This window comes from Solanum pennellii, chromosome 1 (genome assembly GCF_001406875.1).
Source record: "Solanum pennellii chromosome 1, SPENNV200".
NCBI classification, from domain to species: Eukaryota; Viridiplantae; Streptophyta; class Magnoliopsida; order Solanales; family Solanaceae; genus Solanum; species Solanum pennellii.
Window position 1 is genome coordinate 89,983,887 of NC_028637.1, and position 14,350 is coordinate 89,998,236.

Genomic DNA, 14,350 nt, shown 5'->3' on the forward strand with positions numbered 1-14,350 from the left:
TTTTGTTTCAAAGCTAATATGTGTATCTGATGAAAGAGGTGAGCGATATTTGGGAAAGAAGGAACGTATATATGTGTATTTATAATTTTGTTTCAAAGCTAATATGTGTATCTGATGAAAGAGGTGAGCGATATTTGGGAAAGAAGGAATGTATATATGTGTATATGTATCACAGTTTCAATTAAAGTACAAGTTGTATTTAAGATACAACATGCTTACCTCTCTCTTCTATCTCTCTTGATCTCACTCACTTCTCTCCTCTTTATCTCTCGATTTTGCTCACCTCTCTCTTCTTTAAAACTATTTGCTATGAATTCTTATTAAGCAATTTATAACTATTATTCATAATTATAATTCAAACAATTGCTATTTATGAAAATTATTCTTTTAAAGAAAGCACTTTGCATTGCAACTGGAATCAATTGTACAAGAAACAAATACTATCATTAACATACGAAAATAAATAGTTTCCCATTTCCTCTTCTGCTCATAATGTTTGTTTATGGTAAACTGACTACTTCATATCACTTAGTCTATTTGCAAAAATATTGTAATAACCTAAATGATCCACATTCTCCAATACTTTCACTGTTTTGCCTTGTTTTTCGTCGATAATTATCTGTCCATCTACAGATTCATATCCAGTCGCAGTGACATCAATTTTCTTCACATCAAAAGTTGATTTCAGTACAGAATCACCAGCCAAAATTACTGCTCCGAGTATTTCTCCAACAAATATATCCTGAAATGTTGCACGTTAGACGCTATACGAAGAAAGGCTTGAGGACAAATTAAGAGGGGATTATATACCATATGCTTGTATGTAGGATGTGTCTTTTGCAGATGCTGTAACTTTGACAGTAAACGCTTCACAAAAATTACTCCAGGCGTCTTCTTAGTTAGCTGAAGTACTGTTTTATGAATCTTAGGAAATGCACTGAATTTCCGTTGTATGCCAAGTGGAATAAGAGTGATATTGAGGTCTGAACTCAAAACTGTCTTCGCTGCCAAAGGATCAAGAAACATATTCAGTTCTGCGAATTTATTTGAGGGAACATTGAATACATTTCCCTTATCAGTGTTGTCATGATTGATGTGCCCTCCGACAACTAGTATATCCTGCATCATAATTCAACAGAAAAGAGTTTTTTCACTTACGAATGTTGATTATCTCTCGTAAGATGATAAGGATAGAAGGAACACTTGCCTGGATGGCGTTGGTCATATTTTTGCCAGCGAGAACAATCTTTGCTATGTTGGTCAATGGGCCGTTGGTTAAAATGGTAACCTTGGATCCTGGATCAAGCGATTTCACCACCGACTCCCATACTTCTAGTGCCAGAGGTTGTCCGAGTTTAGGATGATCAGTGTCCCAAGGAGCTCCAAATTTTACAAAATTTTCCATTGTATATCTGAAATTATTAACATCAGGCTGGTATATATATCAGCAGAAAAGTACATTACAAACATGAACCTGAGGGAACTAAATATTTTAGACACACATGGAAGGCCAATGCTTCCACTATAGGCATATTAAGAGTAGACAATGTACCTGCGAGGACTACGAGGCAAAGAACGAGATAAACCATAGAGAGTATCTGAGTCGATAAATCCACCGCTGCCTTGTGGGATAACCTTGTTGTACTTGCAGTCACCAACTGCAGAGAAAACAGGATCAGACTGGTTCATTGCAAACATATCTCCAAGACCCACGGGGATGTCATCACGACCCATTATATGAAGCAAATCATAGACTGAATCAATTGTTGCAGCATTTGCCCAGCCATTTGGACTCACAATTATAGCCTGAACAGAAGAAGAGATTGCATAAAAGATAAGCATTGCTTCCTCAACTTAGTCCTAAACAGACCAAGACTTCATAATAAAGAGTTAAAAGACAACATTCCCGTTCACTCAACCAATGAGGAACACTTAATATCCCCACATGCTTAAAACTTCTGGTGTGTGGACAATATAATATGAGGTCCAACATAGAGTGAAAAAAGAGTACGAGTATGACTTCAATACCGTGTTAAGAATATGGATTGGTTCTAACTCAAATCGAAGGTGTTAAACATGGATCAAGCTATTATAGTGAAGACAAGGGAAGGGAATCATACCTTGAGATTGATTTCTTCAACTGGTAACTTAAGGAGATATACGAGAGCTATAAAATCTCCAGCACTCATATCCATATCAAACACAACATTCTTCCCGAGATGCTTGCCCCTGAAATCTGGTTTGCGGAGTTCTCCTTTGTAATGGGGAAATTGTGTAGAAAAATTGAACAATCCTGAATTTTCTCTTCGGTTTAAAACCTGAAACCATGAAGAAACGTAGAAATAAGTTGTTTTCCTAATTTAGAATCTGTAAATACAACCAATTTAAACTGAGTAATTAACTTACATCTAGGAAGCTAACGAAAAACTCTCTGTCTAGTGCACTTTTAGGATTTTGATTAGGTTTTGCTCTTACAGCAACACGAACAGGCACTCCACTTGGCCCAACAACTTCTTTTGTATAACCATCCTGATAAACGACATCAGCTCAGAACACATACACAAGTACAATAATCGAACAAATAATGGATCACGAATCATAGCTCATGTTTTGGCAAGTTACCAATGAAATGACATCGTTTTACTAAAAACATAAACTACAATCTTCACCTGGCATTTGCCCTTCCCATTCTTGACTACACAAAATGGATCACGAAGTCTCGTCTGAACATGACCACTGTGAACTCCATTTCTTTCCAAGTTGAACTTGGGAATTTTACGTCCATCAAAAAATGGATTTGATCCATCGGATATCCCATATGGCATATTTGAAGTAACAACAGTAATATTGATATACTTCATTTCTGCAAATTCATTTTCTCCTTGGTAGTTTTGTTGTTTCCTCATGATTGAAGCTGCTATTCCAGACATAAATGAGTCCCACATAAAGAAACTCTGCATCCAGCAACATTATCATCGCTTAATTACATTCAAGCTGATGTTTTCATATCAAACAGTTTAGTCCAATATGTACCGTATAGAATTGGTCACCGAACCAAGTATCACGAACAATTTTCAGGGACTTGAAACAGTACTGTGCCTCGTAGGTATGCTGATTCTTTTCAAAGGTCTCGAAAAACACTTTGGTAATGGGAATGGTGTTTGTGGCATCCAATGGGACAAGAGTAACTGGAATACCAGAATGAATCACCTATATTATAAGGAAAATGATCATTAAGATTAGCTACAAGCCTTCAATGCATGACTAGAAGTCACGTCTCGAGAAGAGAGTGTGCAGAAAAAATGCCTATTGATTTTTGTAGTACCTGATAAGCAGCAAAAGGATCCATAAACATATTGAATTCTGCATAAGGATTGCTTGTGTAATCTGTGAATAAATTGCCACACTGTCCAGGTTGGCATGAAGAAGTCGAGTTTTTTGTGCAGCACCCTATACCACCTCCCATAATGTAAATATGCTCAACATTTTTCTTTAAATGTGGATTGCTTAGCAGAAATAGTGCAAAGTTTGTATGTGATCCTGTGAGAAAAACTACTGTTGGCCCTGAAGAAATTGTGTTAATCATTACTTGCTGAGCAGTTGGCTGTCGAAGAGGAGAATATCGTCTCTTGCCCTGTATACACAAGTTATGCACACTGTATGGGGCGAAATCGGATCTAGTGAATAGATATGATTAGGACAAGAAGAATGGTACCTGTGGAAGGAAGATCTTTCGGAATCCATAATTTGAGTCGATATTCAAGCGACCTCCAAGACCAACAGGTACAGCTTGTCTATATCTACAATATCCATCAGTACCATCTCCCTAACAAAAGGGCAAGCATGGAGATGTATAACTAAACGACATTTTGACATTAAAAAATAAATGCTTGATTTCAACATGCAGAATAGTGTCAAAAGGTAGTTTAAATGCAAAAATTCTGTTCACCTGATCAATTATAGGGAGATATCCACCAACATCAGGCATAATGGTACCATTGGGAAGTATCCCACCTTCACCTCCCACGCCAACAGCAATATCGTCACGCCCCATCATGTAAAGCATATCATACACATGATTTACAGCATGCCCTGCATTAGCCCATCCATTTGCGCTAATAGTTATTGCCTGCACCAAAAGGTTTTATCATAACATGTCAAAAGGATCTTTGCGCTGGTTCAACTCAACTAGTATCAAAGCCAGATGATTCAGCAGGACGAGTAAGGATATGAGGATAGTGTAAACCAATAAATCTTGGTGATAGGCCATGCGCTACAGAGTTTTGAGTGCGCGAACAAAAGTCTCATGTTAGAATTAGTTGATAAGAAAAAGAAGCTAAGTATAATAAAAGGGTGTAGCCATACTCTAAAATGTAAGTTTCGAAAAATATGTTATCTAAAATGGATAATATGACACCATATTAAGAATCATGGTGATATGTTTCTATTTTGGGGAGGTGTGTAATTTTTGCATTCAAATTTGTGATGTTTAATTTTTGTCATTCAACTTCACTAACAAAAAAGTGGCCAAAATACCCCTCATGTAAAATTATAAAGTTGATTCTTTGAAACTACAAAAAATCCTAGATTTTAAAGAAAGTATCTACAATAATTTAGTGTAGTCACTTGGATAAGTATCTTCTAGAAATATCTAGATATTCTGGAGTAGAAGATAATGCTACTAGTTTTCTTGTAGATGTTCCAGAAGAATTAGATATTTGTAGAGAATCATGAAACAGTGTAGATTTTGTAGTATCTAGAACCATCCATAGATAAGTATAAATAGGGGATGATATTGTGCATTTGCAACAATCAAAACCAAAGACAATTAAAGAGCCTTTTTCCATTACACAGTTCTTTCTTTCCAAATTGTTTGTTTAATTTTCTAGCTTCCTCTTCTTCTTTAGTTGAATCTTTCGATCTTAGTTAACGATTTTGGGCTAGCGGAAGGTTTCTCTATTATACTTTTCTGTTGTTATTCTTTGTATGGTATTAGAGCCATAGTCGTTGATTGGCGTCTGTGTTTCATTTCAAGATCGTGATTCAACTGATTTGTCTATTGGATTTTGGAGGTTGTGTAAATGGTCTGGGGATGAAGTTGTTGAATCATTCCAATTACAAGGTATGAAAAACATGTATGGAGTCATACCTTGTAGGCAAGGATTTGTTGGATGTTGTGAATGAGAGTTACACAAATCCTCCTGATGTCGGACCGGAAAATTATAGCACATACAAAAAGTGGAAGCAAATTAATGTGATTGTGGAGTTCATTCTGAAGAGGACAATCTCCTCCAGTTTATTCGATCATCCTATAAAGTGTAAATCAACTCATGAAATATGGAGGACCCTTGATCGTTTGTTCAACAAGAAAAATAAAGCTCGACTGCAGATATTGGAGAATGAATTGGCTAGCACGACTCAGTGTAATCATTCTATCACAGAGTATTTTTTGAAGATTAAGAACTTATGTTCAAAGATGTCTTTGTTGAATCCGGAAGAGATCATCTTTGAAGCACGAATGAAAAGAATTTTCCTATGTGATTTAAAACCTGAATATATCCCATTTGTGACGACGATTCAAGATGGGCTCAACAACCATCCTTGGAGGAGTTTAAAAATTTGTTGTCGTCACAAGAATTACTAGCCAAATAATTGGCTAGTGTATTTGCAAAGAAGGAGAAAAAATGCTCTTGAAGCCAACAAGAGAAACTTTAAAGAAAAAGTAAGAGGTAAGCCACACTCTCGATCCTCAGATGGTTGTGGTTTAAGATCTCTTGGAAAGAAGGAAGTGTTTTCTGACTATTATGGTAAGAAGCGTATCATACGCTACCGAAGTAAGACATATTAAAAGATATTGTCAAGCCAAGGAGAGCAATATGACTCAAAAAATTTTTTGAAGAAAGAGGAAGGCTGGGAAAAGTTTAGTAGTTGAGGCTCGAGCAATAGATCTTATGATTTCCATCAACCTTGAAAAACACAGGATTGGGGTTTCAAAATTTAATGCAATTAATCACATGGAGAAGCAAGACATTGTTGTCATCAGTATGAATCAAACTTTTGAAGATGTGCATACTATTAACAATATAATTATGATTAGTTTGTTAGTTATGTTAGTTAGAATGTTAGTTAGATGTCACATCAAGTTAGTTAGAATTTTGAAAGTTAGTTAGTCACACATTTTACATTTCATATCTTTTGTATTTGTTGAGTATAGGACTACAATTCTCTTGTATATATATGTGAGAATCAATACAGGAAGATCAGTATTCATCTTCTACAAATCAACATATGCGATGCCTTCTTCTTCTTCTTCTTCTTAAATCGATTGTTATGGTTCCATTCTGTTTTGGTGTAAATCACCATTGTTGATCAGCTTAACATGGTATCAGAGCCAGGCTGTTCTTGCTGTTTTTGATTTGAATCTGCTGTTGGTTTCTTCTTGTTTAGTTGTTTTTCTTGTATCCAGTCGATCCTTCATCATGACAGAATCTGAAAGTGCTCCTTCAGCACAAGGAACTTCTGTTAATGGTGATGTACACAACACTCTCTACATACATCCTTCAGATAGCCCTGGTATGGTATTAGTTCCAACTCAATTCGATGGAACAGGATATAGATCCTGGAGAAGGGGAGTTATGCGAGCTTTGTCAGTGAAGAACAAGCTTGGATTCATTGATGGCAGTTGTGTTAAACCAGCTGCAAACTCAAACCAGTTGCATCAATGGCAGAGATGCGATGACATGGTGACTTCCTGGATTTTAAACTCTCTCACTAAGGAAATTGCAGATAGTGTAGAGTATGTTAGTGATTCAGTGGAACTTTGGAAGGAACTTGAAGATAGATATGACCAAACAAATGGAGCAAAGCTATATCAAATTCAAAAGGAGATTAATGATCTCACACAGGGAAATTTGGATATAACAGTCTACTACACCAGGATGAAAAAGCTTTGGGAAGAATTGAGCACTTTGAATGTAAAGAATCAGTGCTCTTGTGCTTGTAATTGTGGAGCCAAGGATGGATTATACAAAGCAGAACAAGATAGACGTTTGATACAATTCTTAATGGGGATGAATGAGGTGTATACTGTGATAAGAGGCAACATTCTTATGATGAATCCTCTTCCAACAATGGCACAAGCCTTTTCCTTAATGATTCAAGAGGAGAAGCAAAGGGAGTTCAAACCTGCTAATCAAACTCCTATGGAATCGATTTCCTTGAATGTGAACTCTTCTAATAACAATGGAAAGGGATCAACAGGAAGAAACTACAAAACATCATTCTCTAATGAAAACTACTCTGGCAATACTTCAAGTAACAACAATTATGGAGGATCCAACTACTTTCCAGCTAACAGTAGCAATAGAAGTGCTATGGTTTGTAGTTATTGCAAAAAGACAGGACATATCAGGGAGAAATGTTATAAGTTGATTGGATATCCTAGTCAGACTAATAGGAACAATGGATCTCATGCAAGGCAGAACAATAATCATGAATATAGAGGAAGGAGAGTTGTAGCTAATGTTCATGGATCCTCTGATAATGTGGTATCTGCACAGGGAGAAGATTGCATGCAGAATAATCAGAATCAAATGGTTACATTCACTAAAGATCAATATGATAACATGATGAAACTTTTGCAGAATTTTCGAGTTGAAGGAACTGATTTAAACAACTCAAACATGGAAGCTGGTTCTGTGAACTTTGCAGGTACTATAGTATGTTCTTCATCTATTGATTTTGGCAATCCTTCATGTGAATGTTTTAAATCAAGTGCTGACCTATGGATCATTGATTCGGGAGCATCAAACCATATAACCTTTAACAAATCCTCACTTACCAATATTCAAACCATGTCTTACCCTATGCTTGTCTCTTTACCCAATGGATACAAAGTTAAGGTGATAGAATTTGGAGATGTAGTGATCACATCTGGAATTGTTCTACACAATGTGCTATATGTGCCCTCTTTTAAATACAATCTAGTGTCAGTTCACTCATTGACTCTTTCAATGAGAAGTGTTATCCTATTCACTAGTGTTTCTTGTTTACTGCAGGCCCCTTCAGTGAAGAGGCCTCAGGTGCTTGGTAGTAGCAGAGGAGGACTCTATTTTCTTTGTTCAAGGTGTCTGAAGAATCCTGCTAATTTCACCACATGCTGCTGCATATCTCACAACAATCACAACTCTTCTTTGTCTAGCAATAATAGTCAAGCCACAAACAAAACTTTACATGACAATAACAAATGTACTAGTCATACTGTTTGTTCTTCTACTTCTGATGTTGTATCTACTAAACATAGTGTAGACCTATTGTGGCATAATAGACTTGGCCATGTGCCTTTTGTGAAAATGAGGAAAATATCTACCATCCCAGCCAGTTTCTCAAACAAACAACCTTTTATGTGTACAATCTGTCCTATGGCAAGACAAGAAAGATTGCCTTTTAGCCAAAGTGTCACACACTCTAATTCCATTTTTGAGCTTATTCATGTTGATATATGGGGTCCTTACCATGCACCTACCCATGACAATTACAAATATTTCATCACCTAGTAGATGATTTTAGTAGATCAACTTGGACTCATCTGTTAAGCACCAAGAGCAATGCCTTACAAGTTCTCAAAAACTTTGTAAATATGATAGAAAATCAATTCCAAACCACAGTCAAAATTATTAGATCAGATAATGGACTTGAGTTTAATAACAATGAAACCAAATTCTTCTTTCAATCCAAAGGTATAATCCATCAAAAGAGCTGTCCATATACACCTCAACAAAATAGCATAGTGGAAAGAAAACATAAATATTTGTTAGAGACAGCAAAAGCTCTTCTATTTCAATCAAAGCTTCCCATAAAATACTGGGGGGAATGTATACTTACAGCAACACATCTTATAAACAGACTTCCTTCAGTCTATTTGAAAAACAAATGTCCTTATGAAGTCCTATACAAAACAAAACCAGATTACAGCCAACTTAGATCCTTTGGTTGTTTGTGCTACCCAACATTACCCAAAGTTCAGAGGGATAAACTACAACCTAGAACCACTCCTCATGTGTTTGTAGGTTACCCCTTTGGAACAAAAGGATACAAAGTGATGAGTCTTGCCACAAAAAGGATACATGTGTCTAGGGATGTAGTGTTTCATGAACATCTGTTCCCTTTTACATTAACTTCAGATAAATGTGTTTTTCCTTCTATTCCTAGTACAAATTCTACAAATAGCAGAACTGTTCCTTCAGATGTTTTTGATGATTGTATTGATTCAATATTTGATAGCAATTTGGTAAATCAAAATACAGATGTGCTCCCTACTTCTTCAACCTTATCACCTAATCCTCCATCTCATAACAGAAATCAATCACCTTCTCCCCCTACATTACTGCACAGAAGATCACAAAGAGAAAGCAAGATTCCTTCACATTTGAAAGATTACATCTACTCAATTCCTACCCTAAAAACTCATATTCCTACCACACAGTCTATTCCCATTGATAAGAGCTTCTCTTTGAATGCCATGTTCACTAAACATCATCACATTACTCCCAATGATATTGCATCTAATAGTCAAGCAATGGTTGAAAACATTTGCCATGATAGTGAGCCTTTATCTTATGAGGAAGCAGCCTTAAGTCCTGCATGGCAAAATGCCATGGTGCAAGAGTTTGATGCACTTTATGCAAACAATACTTGGAATCTTGTAAAATTACCTGCAGGCAAACAGGCAATTGGATGTAGATGGGTGTATAAAGTGAAGCACAAATCTGATGGTAGCATTGAAAGGTTTAAAGCCAGACTAGTAGTTAAAGGCTACACTCAACAGGCTGGTGTGGATTATACAGAGACCTATTCTCCAGTGGTTAAAATGACCACTGTGAGAACCTTAATTGCATGTGCTGTTAAAAAGGGTTGGGAGATGTCTCAGCTTGATGTGAACAATGCCTTTCTTCATGGTGATCTCCATGAAGAAGTATACATGAAACTACCACAAGGGCTTGCTGTGGATGACTTGAGCTTAGTGTGCAAGCTAAACAAGTCTCTTTATGGTTTAAAACAGGCTAGTCGACAATGGTATGCCAAGTTGACTGAAGCTCTATCACTCAGAGGATATGTACATTCCCATCATGATTACTCACTTTTCCATAGAAAGGTTGGTGCCTTAGTTGTCTTTGTTGCAGTCTATGTTGATGATGTTATTCTCACAGGAACAGACACTGCTGAGATTACACAGTTAAAGGCCTACTTGGATGATACTTTTAAGATTAAAGATCTTGGTCGATTGCATTACTTTCTAGGGATGGAGATACTTGACATACCAGGAGGGGTACTTGTCTCCCAAAGAAAGTTTGTATTGGATTTACTAAAAGAATATGATTGTTATAGTCAGAGTTCACTTACATCTCCTCTTGATCCAAATATCAAACTAAGGGCCAAAGAAGGAACTCCATTACCTGATCCTACATACTACAGAAAACTAGTAGGAAAATTGAATTTTCTTACTAACACTAGACTGGATATAGCATTCAGTGTTCAACACTTGAGCCAATTCATGCAAGATCCTAGAACTTCACATTTACAGGCAGCATTTCATCTTCTTAGGTACTTGAAACAAGATCCAACTCTAGGCCTTCATCTATCCAAAGATTCTGATTGCTCAATCAAAGCATATTGTGATTCAGACTGGGCATCTTGTCCAGACTCAAGAAGATCAGTTAGTGGATACTTGGTTTTACTTGGGAACAGTCCAATCAGCTGGAAATCAAAGAAACAAGAAACCATCTCATTATCCTCTGCAGAAGCAGAATATAGATCCATCAGGAAGGTAGTAGGTGAGCTGGTTTGGCTTCACAGGTTGACAAAAGAGTTAACTATATCTGATTCTTCACCTATTCCTGTCTTTTGTGATAGTCAGTCTGCCATCCACATAGCTCACAATCCTGTTTTCCATGAGAGAACCAAGCATATTGAAGTCGATTGTCACTTTGTACGCAGCAAACTTCAGGAGGGGCTCATTTCACTACATCACATTTCTACCACTGAGCAGCTAGCAGATATACTCACAAAGGCCCTCACTGGAGTTAAACATTCAGCATTACTCAACAAGTTGGCTGTAAGATCATCACTGCCAACTTGAGGAGGGGTATTAACAATATAATTATGATTAGTTTGTTAGTTATGTTAGTTATGTTAGTTAGAGTGTTAGTTAGATGTCACATCAAGTTAGTTAGAATTTTGAAAGTTAGTTAGTCACACATTTTACATTTCATATCTTTTGTGTTTGTTGAGTATAGGACTACAATTCTCTTGTATATATATGTGAGAATCAATACAGGAAGATCAGTATTCATCTTCTACAAATCAACATATGCGATGCCTTCTTCTTCTTCTTCTTCTTCTTCTTCTTCTTGAATCGATTGTTATGGTTCCATTCTGTTTTGGTGTAAATCACCATTGTTGATCAGCTTAACACATACAGAATATGATAGCTACTATTAAAGAAATCAAGGAAGTAAATTCTGAACAAACAACGTCTGAAGCTATATATGCCAATTACCATGAGCATTTCAGAGAAAGCAATGAGGGAGATGTATTAGAAGTTCAAGTTTCTGATCACTCATTAGCTATAGCGAGGTCAATCGTTGACTTAGATCATATATTGGAAACAAATGGAGAAAATGTTGATCAAATCAATGGAGAAGCTGACCTTGAAACACAATTTCAAGCGGAGCGACAAAACGTTATAACTTTTGAAAGCTCTAAGTTGCTAAACATGTTATTGAAGAATTAGAAAGGAAATCTGATGATGGATCCTATTATGGTGTCGAGGCTTCACAAAAAATTGACCATCAGATCGTCACTAACACAAATGAGGAGGCTTATATGGATGATAGCTTCTTTTGTTATAAAGTTGCATGTTCCGAAATCTTGAACCTTGGAGTTCCAAACTTACCTATCATAGATGTTTATCCAGATGATACTATTGTTGGGAAGCTCAAAGAAAGGGGAAGGTTAGGAAGTTAGCAAGAAGATAATTTAATGGGTCATTCGATAATGGAAAATCTTTATTATTTGAAAAGGCAAGAGGAGTCCGGAAGAAATTGCTGAGATTTGCACCAAAGCATGGTTCAAAGCTTTGCTTGAGTTCTTCCGCAACAATCTCAGGTTAGATTTTAAGAAATCACTTTTAGGAGGAGTGTAAAACTATAAAGTTAATATTTGGAACCACCACAAATCTTAGATTTTTAGAAAAGTTTCTAGAATAATCTAGTGTAGTCATTTGGATAAGTATCTTGTAGAAATATCTACATATTCTAGAGTAGAAGATAATGTTACTAGTTTTCTTATAGATGTTCTAGAGGAATTAGATGGTCGTAGAGAATCATAGAGTGTAGATTTTGTAGTATTTAGAACCATCCATATGTTATAAATAGAGGATGGTATTGACCATTTGTATTAATTAACCCAAGAACGTTTTCTTTTTCAAATTCTATCAATATTACAACCAAAACCAAAGTCTTCTTTCATTACAAAGTTCTTCTTTCCAAATTCTTTAACTTTTTAGCTTCCTCTTCTTTTTTAATTGAATCTTTCGATCTTAGCTACGATCTTGGGCTAGCACAAGATTTTTCAATTATACTTTTCTTTAACTATTCTCTACAACATAAACAAAACAAACCACAAAAATATCACAAGACAAGAGTTATATCTTATGAGGTATTACTTAGTGTGAAAAATAATAAAGTTGATTCTGGGAATGATAGATTGTTCTAGTAATGTTTCTAGAATAGTGTAGGATAATATCTAGGATAAAAAATATCTAGATATCTAGAAGATAAAGTTTCAGTAGAATTTTTCTTTGTAGAAGTCTCTAGAAGAATTTCTAGAATCATCCATGAACAAGTATAAATATGGATGGTCTTGTACATTTGTAACCAACCCAAAACCCAAAATCCAAATCAACTAGTCTTCTTCTATATCAAAGTTATTCTTATTCAAAATATGTCTTCTCCTTTCTAGCTTCCTCTTCCTTAGTTGAATCTTCCGACCTAAGTTAACGATCTTGGGCTAGCAGAAGACTTCTCGAATTATACTTTTCTTCTGCTATTCTCTACATTTAGTTCCTAGTATAAAACTTATATGATAGAGGTATAAGTTTATTTTAAGAACCCATAAAGTTATGTCTTATGATACGTAACTTATTTCTACGGAAGAATTCCTGAACAAGATAAAATTTCTCTAAATTTATGTCTCGCAAATTTGATACTATAAAGTTCATGTTGGAACTAAAATTTTGCCTTGCGAAATCAGGTCATAGTTAAGAGTACTTTAACCAACAAATTTTCATTGAATGAGAAGCACGGAAGGGATTAAAAACCATCAATTTGTCGGGCAAAAATTAAAGATCATCCCCAAATAGGATGTGCAAAAACTTGATAATTAAGTGAGTTCGCGAGAGTTGATGAATATGATATTTGTGTTGATTTTTCAATGAAACTAAGCTCTTTTCTTCTTTTTTATTCGAAAGCAAAACAACAAAAATAAAAATAAGTATATTGCAAAACAAAAAATTCGGTTTTCATACAATGTAGCTACTCAACTTCTTTCCCTAGAGAATCAATTGCAAGAAGCTAAAACTAAGTAAACAATTTTAAGTTGTACTTCGTTATCTATTTCTTTTCGAATTCATTTTTTGACTTATAAATAGAGTTTTTTCTATTAACTTTACATATCATTATTCCGGTACATTCACTTGGAGGTTAAAAAATTTGTGTTATAATAATAGTGAGATAAAGTAAGTAACCTCAATTGGACACAATTTTTTTTAAAAAAAAGAGAACTCAGATCACATTATTTAATACAATATTTATTTTTTAAAAATAATTTACTGACTAATCATATTATATTATAAGTGGGAAGAACTCAAGTCAAAAGTTGAATTACCGTTTTAACCTTTATATTTATAAAGCAATTATCAATTCTACATTAATAATATTGCATTATAAATACTCGTAATTATGAAAAGAATAAAATTATTTAAAAAAATTTAGCCAAAAATTAAAAAGACCCATTAATTTCCAATTTAATGGTTTGACCTTTTATTTTCATCTACATTAATAATATTGCATAAAAATACTCATAATTGTTTAAGTCAATAGACTCTTCCTTTTCTCGAGGCACAATACTTCTTCATCTGTTTATGAGTAAACTGATGAAGATCAAAAGTCAAACAATTAAGTTGAAAATTGATGGATCTTTTAATTTTTTACTAAAATATCTTTAATAAATTGACTTTTTTTTCATCTTTCCTTACCTAAGGTTCTCTATTTAAGTCATTCAAAGAGCAATT

At 35.1% G+C, this 14,350-nt stretch overlaps 2 protein-coding genes across 2 annotated transcripts; both read right to left on the reverse strand.

Moving 5' to 3' along the window:
- Positions 1-397: 397 nt before the first annotated feature.
- Positions 398-1,137, reverse strand: LOC114074562. The gene is made up of 2 exons (XM_027912626.1): positions 811-1,137; positions 398-742 (listed from the first exon to the last, which is right to left on the reverse strand). Exons 1-2 carry the CDS (start codon positions 1,126-1,128, stop codon positions 515-517), a joined length of 546 nt encoding a protein of 181 aa, XP_027768427.1. The 5' UTR covers positions 1,129-1,137; the 3' UTR covers positions 398-514.
- LOC107024769 lies at positions 1,118-4,488 on the reverse strand. The gene is made up of 9 exons (XM_027912625.1): positions 3,950-4,488; positions 3,716-3,826; positions 3,326-3,634; positions 3,034-3,210; positions 2,670-2,954; positions 2,407-2,529; positions 2,121-2,318; positions 1,553-1,806; positions 1,118-1,412 (listed from the first exon to the last, which is right to left on the reverse strand). The coding sequence occupies exons 1-9, from the start codon at positions 4,064-4,066 to the stop codon at positions 1,151-1,153; spliced, it is 1,836 nt and encodes a 611-aa protein (XP_027768426.1). The 5' UTR covers positions 4,067-4,488; the 3' UTR covers positions 1,118-1,150.
- Between the last annotated feature and the right edge of the window lie 9,862 nt (positions 4,489-14,350).

What these genes read in the sequence shown, in the direction of transcription:
- LOC114074562 (XM_027912626.1), bottom strand. Translation starts at nt 1,128, where the DNA reads ATGATGCAGGATATACTAGTTGTCGGAGGGCACATCAATCATGACAAC. An exon ending in ATCCTACATACAAGCATATG is followed by an intron (nt 743 to 810) that starts GTATATAATCCC and finishes GCAACATTTCAG; the next exon opens with GATATATTTGTTGGAGAAAT.
- LOC107024769 (XM_027912625.1), bottom strand. Translation starts at nt 4,066, where the DNA reads ATGCTTTACATGATGGGGCGTGACGATATTGCTGTTGGCGTGGGAGGT. An exon ending in GAAAGATCTTCCTTCCACAG is followed by an intron (nt 3,635 to 3,715) that starts GTACCATTCTTC and finishes TTGTGTATACAG; the next exon opens with GGCAAGAGACGATATTCTCC. An exon ending in TTGAAGAAATCAATCTCAAG is followed by an intron (nt 1,807 to 2,120) that starts GTATGATTCCCT and finishes TCTTCTGTTCAG; the next exon opens with GCTATAATTGTGAGTCCAAA.